General features: G+C 38.0%; 1 protein-coding gene across 8 annotated transcripts in view; it reads left to right on the top strand.

The window, feature by feature from the left end:
* The window catches only part of SH3D19 (SH3 domain containing 19), a 183734-nt gene that overhangs the window by 66651 nt on the left and 97001 nt on the right, over window positions 1-20082 (top strand). For 6 of the 8 annotated variants that reach the window (XM_081242302.1, XM_081242304.1, XM_081242299.1 and 3 more), the window contains exon 2: window positions 2209-2248. In XM_081242302.1, the coding sequence (XP_081098428.1) occupies window positions 2209-2248 (40 nt within the window). Of the gene's footprint in view, window positions 1-288; window positions 499-2208; window positions 2249-20082 lie in introns of those variants that run through there. The other 2 variants (XM_081242303.1, XM_081242306.1) reach the window with 2 other exon arrangements.

The raw sequence follows: 20082 nt of genomic DNA, 5'->3' as shown, positions 1-20082 counted from the left end.
TGTGTGTGCATATTTACATAGAAATGTAACACATGTAACGCTAAGAGTGAATTTGGGAGGAAATGTTTAAAATGTCCTCCAACAGATTATCAAGTTATTGTCTCAGATTTTAATTACTTCTCAATAGGGAAGTACAGTGGGGAGGTATTTGTATTTTCTTAGAGCAGAAAGTATTAAAATGACTGTAGAATTTCCTGTTTTAACCAGAAAAGAAGGAGAACCATGAGCCATTCACTTCCTGAATGGCCACATTCCAGCTGTGCAGACTGATCATAACACATCTGCCAATCAGAACAGGCCCTGGAGGGAAGCCCTCAGATGCTGGGTCTTGTTTACATGCATTGTGACCCTGTTTCTCCCTTCCTCCTGTGTGTTGTACAACTAGGAAGATTTGTAGGGGAATTCGTTATTACATGCCTAAAAAAACTGAACGAAACTAGGACCACAGCCACAGCAAATGGTGTTACGGGCAGACTTTTAGCTCATCCTTAGCCACAGGTAAGACTTGTTGCTTTGTTACGAGGATAGCTGATCTACATCTAGTTTCTAGCTTTACCTTGAGACATCATACTTTACTTCTGTTAGCAAAACTAACAGGCTAAAAGCTGAAGAGGAGCGATAGAAAAAACGAGTAAAATGTGTGCTGTATTCCTGACTTTAAATTTTTAGTACTCAACAAGTGAAAAACTCTGTTTTTATTTAAGGGAGGGGTAAACCAAGTTAAATTAAAACAAAAGTTTTAAAAGCGGCAGTAACACTCAGTGTGTAGAGAAATTGGAACCAGAAGCATATTAACCTTGTGCCTTTTGAAGAGCATTATATCTTAACAAACATGTTTTATTGTGACTCTTCCTACTTGTTAGTGTTTCAGAGTACAGTGTCTTCCTGTGTGCTGACTCCTTGGTTTAAAAAGACATTTCTTTTTTATTATGAACCCATTCAGAAAGAATTTATATTTAACTATGTAAATCTGATTCCTTTTCTTCCATAAGTCTCTCTAGAAGTTTTAGAGAATGTCTTCGTTGCCTTTATGCTGCTCCATCAGCAGTAAAATTAAGGAAGAAAAAAAAAGAGAATCCCTGTCTAATCTTTGTTTCACCATTAAATGATATCATGTTCGTGTTAATTCAGAAGATACTTTAGAGAACTCTATTGTGATAACATTGCATAGGATTTTTAAAAGTCATCGTGTAGGATTTTATTGTGGCTTACCCACTGCTTTCTGTTGTTACTGTTTTCATAACACTGATATCTTTTTGCTTCATTTATTTATTTATTTTTAAGCATGCACTGAAGAAAAAATAATTACTCAGAGTCAAAAAAAAGGACATCCTGTGGGTTTCGTGGCTCTTTCTCTTGTATATAATAGTCTTCAGGCTGATTAAGAGCATTTCAGAACAGTGCAAAGAGGCATTTTTAAAAACTTCAAGCAGCCAGGCTCCTGATTTCTCAACTTCAGCACTGTTGATATTTTGGGTGAGATTATTCTTTGTTGTAGGGTGGTTAGCAGCATCCGTTGTCTCTACCCACCAGATGCTAGTAGATCCCTCTCCCCAGCTGTGACAACCAAAAAAAGTCTCCAGGCATTGCCAGATGTCCCCTTGGGGAGGAGGAGCAAAGTTGACACTGGTTGAGAACCACTGCCTTACGGCACATTAGACCTAATTATCTGTGAAACATGGAAATCCAACTTCTGAAAAGTTCTGGGTGATAGAGAGTTAAGGAAGAGGCTCTACTGGTCTCTGGGTATTTGCAGATGTAGCTGACTGCTCGTTTTTTCCCCCTCCCCATCCTGTTAGAAGCTTTTGCCAGCCATGATTCATGGAATGATTTTTTTGAGCTGAGTAATTTGTGGCTTTTCAGTTTCCTTACTTTCTTTCCTTAGCTAAATTTGTTTTGGTTTTAGCAAAGTGTTTAAAACAGCAAAGATCTTTGAAAATGAAACAATACATGTAATGATATATTTTCTAAGGAGGTGATTTTAACAAACTGTAAAAACCTTACATGCCTGTCCTTCCTCGTATCCTTCGTACCTCCTCTGTCAGACAAATCCTTTCAACTCTGAAGAGGAGCCTTACAAGGGGAAGACACAGCAACCTTTGAACAGTCCTTTGTGAAATCTAAGGGTACGGCAGCTGGGATGTAAGAACTTCTTTCCCAGGACGTCTAAAGAGCATTTTAAAATGTAACTGTCTTCTTTCTTTACAGATCCAAACGAACGAAATAAACCAGAGCATCGTTCTTCAAGGTATGAATTTATAGTATTTACTAGCTCTGTATAAAGCTTCTCATTTGGAAAATACTGTTTGGAGGGAGTGCAAGTGTCCCTTTTAGAAATACTGTATATTTGAATCCTCTGTAGCACTCAAGCTTCACAAGGGAAATACTGTTCATTCTCTGAACAAAAATTCTTTATAAAATTATTGACTACCTGGAAGACATATTTTATTTTGAGAATTCCTATCAGTGACAGGTATATCTTTGCAAAAAATTATTTTATCCCTGCTTCTTTCCTTTTGTGGTTTACTTTCCTCCTTGTTCTTTAATTGGTATTTTTTAATAAATATGTACTGCTTTTTTCCTAATTATAAAACTAACATGGGCTCATTGTAGAAATTTTTAAATTATTTTTTAAAATATAAAGCATTAAAAAAAATAGCATGTCTTTCATCAGCTAGAAATGTCTGGCTACTGCTAAAAATTTGATGTAATTCTTTCTAGATTTTATCAGTATATATGTATTCCAGTTGAATTCTTTAAGTTCTTGTTAGATAGTTTCAAATGGCTAGGAAGGTTCTATTGCTTCAGCCTCTTTCTCATGCTGTCTGAGAGTATGTCTCACAAGACCTTCACCAGCACTGAAGAGTTTTTTTTAAATGCTTGTCAAACTTATATGTGGAAAATTGTCTAACTTCCACTCCTAGGCAAGAATGACAGGCCTGTATCTGATTTTTTCACCCAGTTCTGTGAAGGGCTGTAATTCTTTAAATACTATTTTCACCTTAATCCACATTCCATCACTTTTTCTTTGCATTTTATATTGTGGGAATTGATAAAATGGTAATAATACATTCACTGGGTTGAGTGGCCTGGTAAACAAATCCTGATGCTTTTTCAAGGTATCAAACTCTAGAATGCATTGACCTCAGATGAATAAAAATACAAAATCTAGGGCTTCCCTGGTGGCACAGTGGTTGAGAGTCCGCCTGCCGATGCAGGGGACACGGGTTCGTGCCCCGGTCCGGGAAGATCCCACATGCCACGGAGCAGCTGGGCCCGTGAGCCATGGCTGCTGAGCCTGCGCGTCCGGAGCCTGTGCTCCGCAACGGGAGAGGCCACAACAGTGAGAGGCCCACATACCGCAAAAAAATAATAATAATAATACAAAATCTATGAAAACTCTATTAGAACAGCAATACATTTTGCAGAGATTGTCAATCAGAATAAGTTAGTGAGACCTAATCTGAGAGAAAAACGTAAATGAGTATTTGGGATATAAGGCTGATTTTTTTTTTCAGTTGTAATTCACATACATTTACTCTTTTTGCTGTATGATTCTATGCGTTTTGACAAACACATACAGTTATATAACCACAACCACAGTCATAGAAATATGTGTAAGAGTGATTTTTTAATACTTAAAAAAATAATAGAAGGGACTTCCCTGGCGGTCCAGTGGTTAAGACTTTGCCTTCCATTGCAGGGGGTGTGGGTTCAATCCCTGGTTGGGGAGCTAAGATTCCCACATGCTTCGCGGCCAAAAAACCAAGATGTAAAACAGAAGCAATATCGTAACAAATTCAATAAAGACTTTAAAAGTGGTCCACATCAAAAAAAAAATCTTAAAAAAAAAAGAAAAAGAGGCAATGTAAGGGGTCTTTGACAGCGTGCTTGACTGACATAAAGTTGGAAGGGTAAAAAATAATTAGGATGATAAAATCAGGATGCATAAGACCCTTGACATACCGAAAGTTTAACTGAATTAAGCAATATGTGTTTTCATTGGAACAAATGTAAATCCTTACACCTAAGGCTGAAGGATCAGTGGAGCATGAAGAGATAGGGGAGATACACCTTAACAATATGTTGGAAAAGATCTGGAGGATTCATAAATTCATCATGAGGGGAGTTCCCTGGTGGCCTAGTGGTTAGGATCCTGGGCTTTCACTGCTGTGGCCCAGGGTCAGTCCCTGGTTGGGAAACCAAGATCCCCCAAAAGGCCCGTGGCGGGGCCAACAACATCAACTAAATTCAGTCATCGTGAGTCAAAAATTTCATGTCATTGCCTCCACCTCCCCAGAAATGTCAGCATTGATTTAGCTATGCTGAAGGAACTCTAATGTCTGGTACAAGAAAAGTGGGTAGCTCTAGGCCACACTTTTGATATTGTATCCAATACTGGGTCCACAAGGCCTTAAAAAATTGGCATATGCAGTGGGCTGGCTATGTTGGTATTACTTGGGGAACTTAAGAAAACAGAAACAAGAGTCCCTTGATCTACTCCAGAGATTCTCATCCAATAAGTGTGGAGTGAGTGGATCCTGGGAATCTGTGTATTAAAGAAGTCCTCCAGTGATTCTGATGCAGAGCCAGGTTGGGACCCACTGGGATAGAAGACAGCAGCTGAGTTGGGACAGGGACTATGAAAGAGACGAGCTGGGTAGAAATCAAAGCTAAGTTGCAGGAAGACTTGTGTAAGAAATTGGGTGAAGTTAGCCTCGGTTTGGAAGTTTGGGGGGGGGGTATGGGACAGAAATAACTGGCTTCCAACACCTGGAGGGCTGTATAGAAGAGACTAGAAAAACTGTTCCTCATAAGTGCTGTTCCCTCTAAGAGGAACCAGGGAGCCTCGGAGGAATGGCTAATTCTAGGTCCTGGGAAGGGGAAAGTACAGGTAAGCTTGGACCCCTAGTGACAGAAAGTAGGAAATGCTCAACTAACGGGGTCATGTCAAAAAGGCCTAGGAGGCAGCTTCAAGAGGCTCCCACTGGCCAAATCTGGGCCAATTTGAGTAGCAAAAAAGTTTTAAATGATAGTGGATTCTAACACACTGGATTTTAAAAAATCCATGTAGAAGAAGAAATAGAATCAGAAAATTATCATTTTATAATTCTCAATGTAATAGTTGATTCAGGCAAAGATCACCAGTGGCTCCTAAAACTTGGGTAAAAAATTGTTGGAGGAGTAGATATTCACACTCCCATAAGATGATATTTAAGTTTTTAATTATAAAGGGGAAAATGTACCTTTTCAATGAAGAGATCTGGTGATCCCATTCTTAATCAAGTGGTCAACTTATATCCACATCACCACTAGTGAGACAACCTGACGGTATGTGGCTCCAGCTGATGCTTTAGCAGTATACACAGATATCACTTATGTAGTAGTGTTCCTGGCCAAAAAAAAAGGTAATGTTATGAAAAATACAAAAAGGTTAGAAAAATATTCTAGATTAAAAAAGGCTGTGATTTTTTTTTCATCTGGAATTTTAAAATCTAGATTAAAAAAAAAACCCAAAAAACACTTTGGGGAATTCCCTGGCGGTCCAGTGGTTAGGGCTCCACACTTCCACTGCCGAGGGCCTCGGTTCGATCCCTGGTCAGGGAACTAAGATCCCACAAGCCACACAGTGTGGCCAAGAAAAAAATAAAGAATAAAAATAAAATAAATGAATAAAAAAAACCTGGGGATAATTAAGAAAATTTAAATATGAATTTTATTTTAGATAATATTTGATTAATATTACTTTGCTTAGGTGTATAGTAGGAAAGCTGTTATGTGGGAGAATGTCCTTATTCTTAGGAGATGTATGCAGATGTATTAGAGGTGATGCAGACTTATGTTTGCAGCATACTCTCAAATAATTCATGAAGAAAAAAACAGCAAGAGATAAAACAGAGTACATATGGGAAGATATTAATAATTGGTGAACAGGTGATAAGTATATATGGGTGTTCATTGTACTGTTTCTTCAACTTTTCTGTAGACTTGAAATTTTCACAATAAAAAGTAGCAGTGAAGGGAACGGTTCTGTGTGTTCTGCAGCATCCCAGAGGGTAGAATATGCGTCTGTGGGTGGAACCTTGAGGGGGTGGATTTCTGCACAATGCGAGGAAAGATTTCCAGGCATAGCAGGTCAAGGATGGAATGCGCCATTCTGTAGGGGAACATGTCAAGGAAAAGATGAACAAACTAGTGCTGGGATAAAATAGAAAAGATTTATGCATGGCTAAATCATGATTCTAGATGGCTCCAGCCCTTCCTCATTCAGTAGCAGATAAATATCCAGACTCAGGATACAACCGAAAACAAGAAAAAGTCTCCAGCTTCGTGGAGCACAGAGCGTCCATTGTTTGGGATTTACATTCCCAGTCTCTCACGTCAGGATCCAAGTCTTCCTAGTTCTGCTTCAGGCAATGCTTGTGGTACTCAGCCTTCAACCTCTAATTTATACTTTAGGTTCTCAAGGACTCTGCTGCTGGTCTTGGTAACCCTACCAATTAGCTTTGTGCCTGGTCCACAATGAGCACTTAATAAATGAATATGGAATAAATGTCAAATGTAATGCGAAGAGAGAAAGGAAATGCCAGTGTTTTTCCCTTGCAGATTGGGAAGAACCTGACTCTCAAAACTCGCCCATGACTGTTATTGAATGTTTGTTACTACAGCAGCAAGAAGTAATGCCCTATAAGAAAGGAGAAATGTTTTCCAGGGAAGGTCATTGTTGTCTGTCCAGGGTGTCTGCTGAGATTGGCAGTGACCTCCTCTTCCCCTCCCATCCTTAGCTGAGCCAGGCCACCCTGTCAGTCCAGCAGTGCATCAAGCAAATTAATACCTGCTGCATCAACAGAGCAGAAAGGAGAAAATATAAATAAAAGTCACTTAATTTTGGTATGTTTTTTGGTTCTCCTCAGGCCACTTGGCAGCAAGATCGTGGGCTCGACGCCCAGCAAGGATAAGAGATGCATTTCTTTGGTCTGTGTTTTTCTAAGGCCAAACACTTCTATAGCTTTCACAGTGAGAGGTGAATAAATCTGGGACGGCTGCCTGTTCTTTCATTTCGGTGCTGAAATAAGAAGGAAAGTAAAACTCTTGTCAAGTTAAAGGAAAAGTCTTATTAGGTATAGGTCAACACTAAGACCCCAAGCTGAAAAACATCACTAAGGCATTTTCAAGAGGCTTGCTGGGTGCTTTTTGGTTCGTTTGTTTTGTAGACGTCAGAAATATCTGAACTCTTCTTGTCTTTTCGTTATTAGTTTATATACACCATTTCCCAAATTGCTGTCCCATGGAACATTCTTTGTGGGATATCAGTTAGGATGCAAGAAGTGAATAATTAGTGCATGCAAAAAGTTTGGAGATGGTGAGTTAAGACAAAATTAGACATATTTCTTTACTGAGAGTCTTTGATGTACTGAAGTGCATTATAAAACTCCAAGTGAGAGACTTACTATAAAGGATTTTTAAAATTTGTTTGAATTTGTTACTTCCTTTCCCAGACACAGCTATTAATACCATCTAGAAAAATGTACTATGGAATGGCAGTTTGGGAAACTAATTGGGAAAGAGGTAAGAGCTAAAGATAATGAAGAAGGTTAAGCCCTGTGGCAATCCGTGCCAGCAATGGAAAATTAGGAACTCTTTTTATCACCCCACCAGCTCTGAATAATAGATCCCAGTGACTTATGGAGGCTGAAAAACCAGCTACTTTGCCTTAAATGCTTTACCAACTACAAGGAAATAACTTACAGCAGGGAAAAAAAAAAAAAAAAGGCGGCAGCAAAACAGAGAACCCTTAATCTATTTCTCAAAAATTATCATTTGAATATTAGTCTTCCTAAAGCCTGTCATAATGCCCTTTGATACCCATTTATAAAGTTCAATGGAATTTCAGTAAAAATCACAAAATTTTTAAAATATTAGACAAAATGATTCTAAAATTTATAAGGAAGAACAAGAAAAACCAAATAACCAAGGAAACTTTAAAGATCAAGACCAGGAGGTAGACTCTTGCAAGTGTTTTGTCAGCAGAGAAACAGGTCGAGGGAACAGGATAGAGAGTCCAGCAAAGACACAGATGGATACGCATGGTTCTGTGTCACATGCTGTGATGGAGCCAGCGGTACAGGTCATCAGGGAAAGCGGACATGTCAACAAGTGGTGCAGTTGATCGCCCGTATTTAAAAATCTAGATGGAATTTGCTCTATTTTATCCTGTAGGGTAGAATCTAAAGACATAAAAGTAAAAAAGTAAAACGTTTTGAAGACATACATAAGGATATCTTTATGACTTTAGAGTAACGAATGAGTTCTTAGACAAGTACAGACCACAAAGAAAAAGACTGATAAATTTGACTCTGTGAAAACTTTAAACTTACGTACATCGAGACAGCAAAAGCATGTGAAAAGACAAGTCATGGCTGCAATGCACATAGGCCACAACAGTTAGTGTCCAACATAAATAAAAAACTATGCATCAGAAAGAAAAAGACAAATAACTCAGTAAAATAGGGGCAGGGAGCTCAGAAAAGATGAAACCTAAGGAACCAACTAATATTTGAAAAGATTTTTTATCTTGCTACTACTAAGAAGATGTGTTCCGTGGGGTAATGAGGTACCATTTCACTTCCATTGAGTTGGTACAGGTATCTCAAAGATTGACAGTAACAGTTCTCAGAGGTTGAGAATAATTTGGTACGTCATATTTAGAGAGTAATTGAGCAATGTCTGGTAAAGCTTGAAATGCCCATACCATACAACCCAGCAGGTGTTATATACCCTAGAGAAATTCTTTCACCTGTGCCAAAGGAACTATGTATAGGAATGTTGAGAGTAGCACTCTTTGGACTGAGGGAACTACAGCTACGTGTGACAACATAGATAAATCTCAGAAACAGAATTTTGGATGATAAAAAGCAAGTTGTAGGGAACTATATCCAATCTCCTCAGATAAACCGTAATGGAAAAGAACATTTAAAAAAGAATGAGTGTATGTGTATAACTGGGTCACTTTGCTGTACAGCAGAGATTGCCACAGCATTGTAAACCAACTCTACTTCAATTAAAAAAAAAAAGCAAGTTGTAGAAAAAAAATAGGTACAGTATGATACCATATATGTAAAGCAGAGGTCAGCAAATGGTTTTTATAAGGACATGAGCGTAAAATTGAGTGAAATTTTCTTTGATTATTTCTGAAAGAGGAAAACAAAAAGGAGGAAGTAATCAAGAATGTTCAGAAAAAAACATGATCAAACACTGCTCCCATTTCATTTCTACTCATAGTCTACTCCTGTAGTTCCCTCTACTCAAAGCACTATTTATTGCTCTGTGGATTTTTATCTCATTTTGTTACCCAAGAGTTAAACAAGTACCACATGAAAACATTTTTTAGTAGTATAGAAATATGTGGTGTCTGTCTTTATTCCACAAGCAACTATTATTAAAGGAGTCTGATGGTTCAGTGTCTATCCTAGTCTGCTTTCTATGCACATACATAGTATATATTCAAATAGTATTTACAGTAAATGAGGATATATATATGTGTGTGTAGTGTATATGTATATATATTCATATATATATTTATGCCAACTTGCCTTTTCACTTGTATTTTAGAAAGTTTTATCATGCCACTTTCCACTTCATTGTTTTTTTCAACTGCTACATAGAATTTTCTAGTGAAGTTATATTATTATTTATTTAACCAGTCTTTTATTGGTAGCATTTGGATTGCTTATTGATAGCATAACAGGAATGATGCTGCAGTAAACATCTTTATGTTCATATCTTTGTGTACATGTGTGAGAAAACCTCTTGCTTCTTACAAGATAAATTTTTTACTCAAGTTTCTGTCAAACTCCTATTCTCATTCACACTTAACTTTTGACATTTTATATACCCTACATTTCTGTTTTCTTCACAAATCTCAGATGGCTTTGTGGTGGTTTGGTCCCAGTGCAGGTTCAGTAGGGCCTGTTGCAACCACCGTCCCCATAATGGGCCTGAACTGTCACCCACACAGGGAGGTACGTGAACTCAACATGAAGAATATTTATAGCACAAAGTTTGGTGCACTCACAGTTAATAGTTGATGATATTAAAACTCATAGCGGGCTTCCCTGGTGGCGCAGTGGTTGAGAGTCCGCCTGCCGATGCAGGGGACGCGGGTTCGTGCCCCGGTCTGGGAAGATCCCACATGCTGCGGAGCAGCTGGGCCCGTGAGCCATGGCCGCTGAGCCTGCGCATCCGGAGCCTGTGCTCCGCAACGGGAGAGGCCACAACAGTGAGAAGCCCGCGTACCGCAAAAAAAAAAAAAAAAAAAAAAAAAAAAACTCATAGCAACCACTTTATCATTAAGAATTTGAAAGGGTCTTGGTTTTCTGCATTGGTACCCTACTGTTGGCCTTATAAAGATGTTTAGGATTTTATTTTGACACTTTACCATTATCACATTATGGTTTAAATAGATTAGCTAAAAGCAGAAGATTTAACTTGCTTTTGCTTTTCTCCTTTCTAAATTTGTCTATTAAAATGTCATGCTCTGCTGGGCTTAGTTTAACTATTGGCATTCTGTAGAATTTCCCTACCCTTATGTTCTGATTTCCATACCTCTGTAAACTATAGCTTGTGTGTCATTACTTTCTGGCATTATGTTTCCTAAGCTATAAGAAAATCATTACTTTTGCTGTAGCATCTCTAATGCTGTAAACAAGGTGAAAAGTTAAAGTGTATGCAGGTTTTGGGGGAAAAAATCCTTTTGCAATGGGAGATGAGAAAGGATTATTAACATTTTATGTCATTCTACAGAGAATATATACTTTTTATTGTGCTTTTAAGAAATGTGACTTTAGCATTCCCCCCTAGTGTGATGGGAATGAAAATGAAGCATTTATATGGTTTATCAGTTGGGTAATTGAAAAGTTTTATCAGCTGGCCTGTCACTGCCCTAAGTGCTTAGTGCAGGGGTGGGGGGCCTCTCTGAAGCTGTTTCAAATTAAACTATCAGCAGGCAGTTAACTTTGGAACAGCAGCTGGTCCTGTGTTTGCTGCTTTTCTCAAAACTGGCAGGTGCGGCCCGCACTTCTCAGCAGTCCAGGGAGCACGTGGACATCCTGGCCCTTAAATCTTTTCATCCTAATTCTTTTCTCTCTTTCCCTTGGGTTATATTTTATATTAGTTCTTTACTTTTCTGCAGTATAATTTAGAAGCAGTTATTTACACAGTTCTACAAAATCTATATTAAATAGCCTTTAGTTGAGTGAACTTTGTATACATCTTTGTGGATCTCTATCTGCCCTTAGGTTATGATTTTACCCCGATTAATAAATATCCTTGTACAGCTGGACTTTAATGTTTTATTTTAATTTTTTATTTAAGTGCTTTCCCTTACTGGCAGAGCATGATCACATTTTTCAGTGTGTGTATTGAATAGGACTGTAAACCATAAAAGTGTACTAACTAATTCCTGGGAGCATCTTAGTGTGGACCGAATTCCTAAACAGTCATTCAGAAGCCCAGTCACGTGCTGTCTCGTTAACAGGAAACTGCTGTTGATCAAAATTCAGTCTTGTTTCATACATAAAACCCTTCCATTTTTCTTTTTTTAAAATTGAAGTATAGTTGATTTACAATATTGTGTTAATTTCAGGTGTACAGCAAAGTGATTCAGTTATATATATGTATTTATATGTTTTTTTTTTTTTTGCGGTACGCGGGCCTCTCACTGTTGTGGCCTCTCCCGTTGTGGAGCACAGGCTCCGGACGCGCAGGCTCAGCAGCCATGGCTCACGGGCCTAGCCGCTCCGCGGCATGTGGGATCTTCCCGGACCGGGGCACGAACCCGTGTCCCCTGCATCGGCAGGCGGACTCTCAACCACTGTGCCACCAGGGAAGCCCCTATATGTATTTTTTTCAGATTGTTTCCCATTATAGGCTATTACAGGGTATTGAATATAGTTCCCTGTGCTATACAGCAAATACCTGTTGCTTATCTGTTTTATGTATGGTGGTGTGTACCTTTTAACCCTATACTCCTGGTTTGTCTTTCCTCTCCTCCCTTTCCCCTTTGATAACCATAAGTTTGTTTTCTATGTCTGTAAGTCTATTTCCATTTTGTATATAGATTCATTTGTATTATTTTCTCGATTCCACATATAAGTGATATCATATAATACTTGTCTTTCTCTCTGACTTAATTTCATTTAGTACGATATTCTCAAGATCCATCCATGTTGCTGCAAATGCAATATTTCGTTCTTTTTATAACTAAGTAACATTCCATTGTGTATATATACCATATCTTCTTAAACCAATCATCTGTTAATGGGCACTTGGGTTGCTTCCGTATCTTGGCTATTGTAAATAACGCTGCTGTGAACATTGTGGTGCATGTATCTTTTTGAATTAGTTTTCATCTTTTCCAGATATGGAGTGGAATTGCTGGATCATACAGTAGCTCTGTTTTTAGGTTTTTAAGGAACCTCCATACTGTCATGAAACCATTCTTGAAACCAGAAATCAGGCCTGCTCCCAAATATATAATTTCAGGGTTGAGGACTTCCTTTTTGATGAGGGGCTCCTCTGGACACCAAATCAGAGCATTCAGTTCTGCCCTGTGACAAGTTTTTGTCACTTTCCATCTCGTTCCAGTTGTAGAGCAGCTCTCAGGAGATGCAGAGTGAGCCTGCCCACCCTTGTACAGCACTTCTATTGATAAATGCAGCAAAAATAAGGCAGGTGTGCCAAAGAAGGACTTTGTGTGATTCTCTCTCCTTTTGGAAAGGAGAATTGAGAATCAGTACCCTTTGATAATTAAGAAAATAAAAGAATAGAAGGAAAGTATAGATTGATTGTCTGAATGCTTCAGAGTAACATTGTGTCTAAAATACAAACATCCCATCAATTGTAAACCTGTTTCCTAGAGATAAAATTATCCCTGGCTGCACTGCCTTGTGTAGACTGTCCAGGGATGTTATCAAGGAATGACAAGCAGGCCTTAAAGTTTATCACCATCTCTTGCCCAGTAGTTTCTCTTTGGTTACAGATTCCAGAGAGAAGCTGAAAGTAGAAAAAGTCCTTATACGCTGAATTGCACTCTTCGGAATTTTTTTTTTTAATTATTTAGCTTTGGGGTTGGTCGGGGCATATATATTGATTAACGCTGCCCAGGTATGCTGATGAACAAGCAGAAAGAGTCCAGCTCTAGCAGGAGTTTTAAAGAAAGAAGCAGGGATAGTGTGGTCTTAGAAGCAGAGAGCTTGTGTAAGAAACTGCCTTATTTCCAGTGCTGCATGAAGTTCAGGTGTACTTCCTGTTTGTGGGAATTCCTGAGATAACCTTGTATACTCATAATGAAAATTCCTTTTATTTAATTCAAGTTGAAAGGGTTTCAGTTGCTTTTAACCTCGTGAGTTAATGTAATATCATTAGAAGGAATATCAACATTACTGTAATTTAGAAATGAAAATCACATACTTACATTGGCTTTAGGAATATCCCAGACTATAGCCTTGATTCTAGGATTTATTTCCACAGAGATTAGGGTACCATGAGTATATTGACCAAATCCCTGCCATACAATATATTGTGTGAAGAAGAAAATGTATTGCTTGTCTTAAGAACACTGACAGCAGATCTATGCCTTGGTGAGTAATAGAAGGCTTTATTGTTTTGTCTTCTTCAACAAAAGGCCAAAAAACAAAACAAAACAAAACACCCCTCTTTTATTTTATTTTATTTTATTTAAACATCTTTATTGAAGTGTAATTGCTTTACAATGGTGTGTTAGTTTCTGCTTTATAACAAAGTGCATCAGTTATACATATACATATGTTCCCATATCTCTTCCCTCTTGCATCTCCCTCCCTCCCTCCCACCCTCCTTAACCCACCCCTCTAGGTGGTCACAAAGTACCGAACGGATCTCCCTGTGCTATGCGGCTGCTTCCCACTAGCTATCTACCTTACGTTTGGTAGTGTATATATGTCCATGCCACTCTCTCACTTTGTCCCACCTTACCCTTCCCCCTCCCCATATCGTCAAGTCCATTCTCTAGTATGTCTGTGTCTTTATTCCCATCTTGCCCCTAGGTTCTTCATGACCTTTTTTTTCTCTTTTTTTAGATTCCATATATATGTGTTAGCATATGGTATTTGTTCTTCTCTTTCTGACTTACTTCACTCTGTATGACAGACTCTGGGTACATCCACCTCACTACAAATAACTCAATTTCGTTTCTCTTTATGGCTGAGTCATATTCCATTGTATATATGTGCCACATCTTCTTGATCCATTCATCTGTTGATGGACTTTTAGGTTGCTTCCATGTCCTGGCTATTGTAAATAGAGCTGCAATGAACATTGTGGTACATGTTTCTTTTTGAATTATGGTCTTCTCAGGGTATTATGCCCAGTAATGGGATTGCTGAGTCGTATGGTAGTTCTATTTTTAGTTTTTTAAGGAACCTCCATACTGTTCTCCATAGTGGCTGTATCAATTAACATTCCCACCAACAGTGCAAGAGGATTCCCTTTTCTCCACACCCTCTCCAGCATTTATTGTTCGTAGATTTTTTGATGATGGCCATTCTGACAAGTGTGAGATGATATCTCATTGTAGTTTTGATTTGCATTTCTCTGATGATTAATGATGTTGAGCATTCTTTCATGTGTTTGTTGGCAATCTGTATATCTTCTGTGGAGAAATGTCTATTTAGGTCTTCTGCCCATTTTTGGATTTGGTTCTTTGTTTTCTTGATATTGAGCTGCATGAGCTGCTTGTAAATTTTGGAGATTAGTCCTTTGTCAGTTGCTTCATTTGCAAATATTTTCTCCCATTCTGAGGGTTGTCTTTTCGTTTTGTTTATGGTTTCCTTTGCTGTGCAAAAGGTTTTAAGTTTCATTAGGTCCCATTTGTTTATTTTTGATTTCATTTCCATTTCTCTAGGAGGTGCATCAGAAAGGATCTTGCTGTGATTTATGTCATAGAGTGTTCTGCCTGTGTTTTCCTCTAAGAGTTTGATAGTGTCTGGCATTACATTTAGGTCTTTAATCCATTTTGAGTTTATTTGTGTATGGTGTCAGGGAGTGTTCTAATTTCATTCTTTTACATGTAGCTGTCCAGTTTTCCCAGCACCACTTATTGAGGAGGCTGTCTTTTCTCCACTGTATATTCGTGCCTCCTTTATCAAAGATAAGGTGACCATATGTGCATGGGTTTATCTCTGGGCTTTCTATCCTGTTCCATTGATCTATATTTCTGTTTTTGTGCCAGTACCATACTGTCTTGATTACTGTAGCTTTGTAGTATAGTCTGAAGTCAGGGAGCCTGATTCCTCCAGCTCCATTTTTCTTTCTCAAGATTGCTTTGGCTATTCGGGGTCTTTTGTGTTTCCATACAAATTGTGAAATTTTTTGTTCTACTTCTGTGAAAAATGCCATTGGTGGTTTGATAGGGATTCCATTGAATCTGTAGATGGCTTTGGGTAATATAGTCATTTTCACAAAGTTGATTCTTCCAATCCAAGAACATGGTATATCTCTCCATCTATTTGTATCATCTTTAATTTCTTTCATCAGTGTCTTATAATTTTCTGCATACAGGTCTTTTGTCTCCTTAGGTAGGTTTATTCCTAGATATTTTATTCTTTTTGTTGCAATGGTAAATGGGAGTGTTTTCTTAATTTCACTTTCAGATGTTTCATCATTCGTGTATAGGAATACAAGAGATTACTGTGCATTAATTTTGTATCCTGCTACTTTACCAAATTCATTGATTAGCTCTAGTAGTTTTCTGGTAGCATCTTTAGGATTCTCTATGTATAATATCATGTCATCTGCAAACAGTTACAGCTTTACTTCTTCTTTTCCAATTTGGATTCCTTTTATTTCTTTTTCTTCTCTGATTGCTGTGGCTAAAACTTCCAAAACTATGTTGAATAATAGTGGTGAGAGTGGGCAACCTAGTCTTGTTCCTGATCTTAGTGGAAATGGTTTCAGTTTTTCACCATTGAGGATGATGTTGGCTGTGGGTTTGTCATATATGGCCTTTATTATGGTGAGGAAAGTCCGTCTGTGCCTACTTTCTGGAGGGTTTTTATCATAAATGGGTGTTGAATTTTGTCAAAAGCTTCCTCTGCCTCTATAGAAATGATCATATGGTTTTTCTCCTTCAATTTGTTAATATGGTATATCACATTGATTGATTTGCATATATTGAAGAATCCTTGTGTTCCTGGAATAAACCCCACTTGATCATGGTGTATGATCCTTTTAATGTGCTGTTGGATTCTGTTTGCTAGTATTTTTTGAGGCTTTTTGCATCTATGTTCATCAGTTATATTGGCCTGTAGTTTTCTTTCTTTGTGACATCTTTGTCTGGTTTTGGTATCAGGGTGATGGTGGCCTCGTAGAATGAGTTTGGGAGTGTTCCTCCCTCTGCTATATTTTGGAAGAGTTTGAGAAGGAGAGGTGTTAGCTCTTCTCTAAATGTTTGATAGAATTCACCTGTGAAGCCATCTGGTCCTGGGCTTTTGTTTGTTGGAAGAGTTTTAATCACAGTTTCAATTTCAGTGCTTGTGATTGGTCTCTTCATATTTTCTATTTCTTCCTGGTTCAGCCTCAGAAGTTTGTGCATTTCTAAGAATTTCTCCATTATTTCCAGGTTGTCCATTTTATTGGCATATAGCTGCTTGTAGTAATCTCTCACGGTCCTTTGTATTTCTGCAGTGTCAGTTGTTACTTCTCCTTTTTCATTTCTAATTCAATTGATTTGCGTCTTCTCCCTTTTTCTCTTGATTAGTCTGGCTAATGGTTTATCAATTTTGTTTATCTTCTCAAAGAACCAGCTTTTAGTTTTATTGATCTTTGCTATCATTTCCTTCATTTCTTTTTCATTTATTTCTGATCTGATTTTTATGATTTCTTTCCTTCTGCTAACTTTGGGGTTTTTTTGTTCTTCTTTCTCTAATTGCTTTAGGTGCAAGGTTAGGTTGTTTACTCGAGATGTTTCCTGTTTCTTAAGGTGGGATTGTATTGCTATAAACTTCCCTCTTAGAACTGCTTTTGCTGCATCCCATAGGTTTTGGGTAGTCATGTTTTCATTGTCATTTGTTTCTAGGTATTTTTTGATTTCCTCTTTGATTTCTTCAGTGATCTCTTGGTTATTAAGTAATGTGTTGTTTAGCCTCCATGTGTCTGTATTTCTTACAGATTTTTCCTGTAATTGATATCTAGTCTCATGGTGTTGTGGTCAAAACAGATACTTGATACGATTTCAATTTTCTTAAATTTACCAAGGCTTGATTTGTGACCCAAGATATGATCTATCCTGGAGAATGTTCCATGAGCACTTGAGAAGAATGTGTATTCTTTTGTTTTTTGATGGAATGTCCTATAAATATCAATTAAGTCCATCTTGTTTAATGTACCATTCAAAGCTTGTGTTTCCTTATTGATGTTCATTTTGGAAGATCTGTCCATTGGTGAAAGTGGGGTGTTAAAGGCCCCCACTGTGATTGTGTTACTGTTGATTTCCCCTTTTAAGGCTGTTATTATTTGCCTTATGTATTGAGGTGCTCCTGTGTTGGGTGCATAAATATTTACAATTGTTATATCTTCTTCTTGGATTGATCCCTTGATCATTATGTGGTGTCCTTCTTTGTCTCTTGTAGTAGTCTTTATTTTAAGTCTATTTTGTCTGATATGAGAATTGCTACTCCCTCTTCCTTTTGATTTCCATTTGCATGGAATATCTTTTTCCATCCCCTCACTTTCAGTCTGTATGTGTCCCTAGGTCTGAAGTGGGACTCTTGTAGACAGCCTATATATGGGTCTTGTTTTTGTATCCGTTCAGCCAGTCTGTGTCTTTTGGCTGGAGCATTTAATCCATTTACATTTAAGGTAATTATCAATATGAATGTTCCTATGACCATTTTCTTAATTGTTTTGGGTTTGTTATTGTAAGTCTTTTCCTTCTCTTGTGTTTCCTGCCTAGAGAAGTTCCTTTAGCATTTGTTGTAAAGCTGGTTTGGTGATGCTGAATTCTCTTAGCTTTTGCTTGTCTGTAAAGGTTTTAATTTCTCCATCAAATCTGAATGAGATCCTTGCCAGGTAGAGTAATCTTGGTTGTAGGTTTTTCTCCTTTATCACTTTAAATATGTCCTGCCACTCCCTTCTGGCTTGCAGAGTTGCTGCTGAAAGATCAGCTGTTAACCTTATGGGGATTCCCTTGTATATTATTTGTTGTTTTTCCCTTGCTGCTTTTAATATTTTTTCTTTGTATTTAATTTTTGATAGTTTGATTAATATGTGTCTTGGCGTGTTTCTCCTTGGATTTATCCTGTTTGGGACTCTCTGTGCTTCCTGGAATTGACTGACTATTTCCTTTCCCACATTAGGGAAGTTTTCCACTGTAATCTCTTCAAATATTTTCTCAGTCCCTTTCTTTTTCTCTTCTTCTTCTGGGACCCCTATAATTCGAATGTTGGTGCGTTTAATATTGTCCCAGAGGTTTCTGAGCCTGTCCTCAATTCTTTTCATTCTTTTTTCTCTATTCTGCTCTGCAGTAGTTATTTCCACTATTTTATCTTCTGGGTCACTTATCCGTTCCTCTGCCTCACTTATTCTGCTACTGATTCCTTCTAGAGAATTTTTAATTTCATTTATTATGTTGTTCATCATTGTTTGTTTGCTCTTTTGTTCTTCTAGGTCCTTGTTAAATGTTTCTTGCATTTTCTCTATTCTATTTCCAAGATTTTGGATCATCTTTACTCTCATTATTCTGAATTCTTTTTCAGGTAGACTGCCTATTTCCCCTTCATTTGTTAGGTCTGGTGGGTTTTTACTTTGCTCCTTCATCTGCTGTGTATTTCTCTGTCTTCTCATTTTGCTTAACTTATTTTGTTTGGGGTCTCCTTTTTGCAGGCTGCAGGTTCGTAGTTCCCGTTGTTTTTGGTGTCTTTCCCCAGTGGCTAAGGTTGGTTCAGTGGGTTGTGTAGGCTTCTTGGTGGAGGGGACTAGTGCCTGTTTTCTGGTGGTTGAGGCTGCATCTTGTCTTTCTAGTGGGCAGGTCCACATCTGATCGTGTGTTTTGGAGTGTCTGTGGCCTTATTATGATTTTAGGCAGCCTCTCAGCTAATGGATAGCGTTGTGTTCCTGTCTTGCTAGTTGTTCGGCATATGGTGTCCAGCACATTAGCTTGCTGGTCAATGAGTGGAGCTGGGTCTTGGCGTTGAGATGGAGATCTCTGGGAGATTTTCGCTGTTTGATATTATGTGGAGCTGGGAGGTCTCTTGAGGACCAGTGTCCTGAACTTGGCTCTCCCACCTCAGAAGCACAGCCCTGACGCCTGGCTGGAGCACCAAGAGCCTTTCATCCACACAGCTCAGAATAAAAGGGAGGAAAAAAAGAAAGAAAGAAAGAAGATAAAATAAAACAAAATGAAGTTATTAAAATAAAAAATAATTATTAAAAAGAAAAATTTTAAGTAATAAAGAAAAAAAGAAAGAAATTAAGGAGAGAGCAACCAAGCCAAAAAACAAATCCACCAATGATAACAAGTGCTAAAAACTATAGTAAAAAAAAAAAGAAAAAATGACAGACAGAACCCTAGGACAAATGGTAAAAGCAAAGCTATACAGACAAAAATCACACACAGAAGCTTACATATACACACTCACGAAAAGAGAAAAAGGGAGAAAAGTATATATATCATTGCTCCCAAAGTCCACCTCCTCAATTTGGGATGATTCATTGTCTATTCAAGTATTCCACAGGTGCAGGGTACATCAAGTTGATTGTGGAGATTTAATCTGCTGCTCCTGAGCTAACACCCCTCTTTAATGTAGGATTTCCTAAAACACAAAATACAGCCAAGCCCATGAATTTTCAAACATTTATTTGCATATACTCCTTGACATTTTGTGTATTATGAATAAATCCCAGAAGTGATGAAAGTCTTAAATAATTTTCTAATACTCTTCAAGACACCTTCCCCCTTCCTCTGATTTTAAACCTTCCACCCATGGAGAGTCAGTGAAAGAAGACAAGTTCTCAAGGTTCCTTGGTAATTGATTCACAATTCTTTCT

The sequence above is a fragment of the Mesoplodon bidens genome (assembly GCF_964165515.1).
Source record: "Mesoplodon bidens genome assembly, chromosome: 1".
Classification (NCBI taxonomy): domain Eukaryota; kingdom Metazoa; phylum Chordata; class Mammalia; order Artiodactyla; family Ziphiidae; genus Mesoplodon; species Mesoplodon bidens.
The sequence above is the reverse complement of the archived record's forward strand: the minus strand, read 5'-3'. Positions and strand labels throughout refer to the sequence as shown.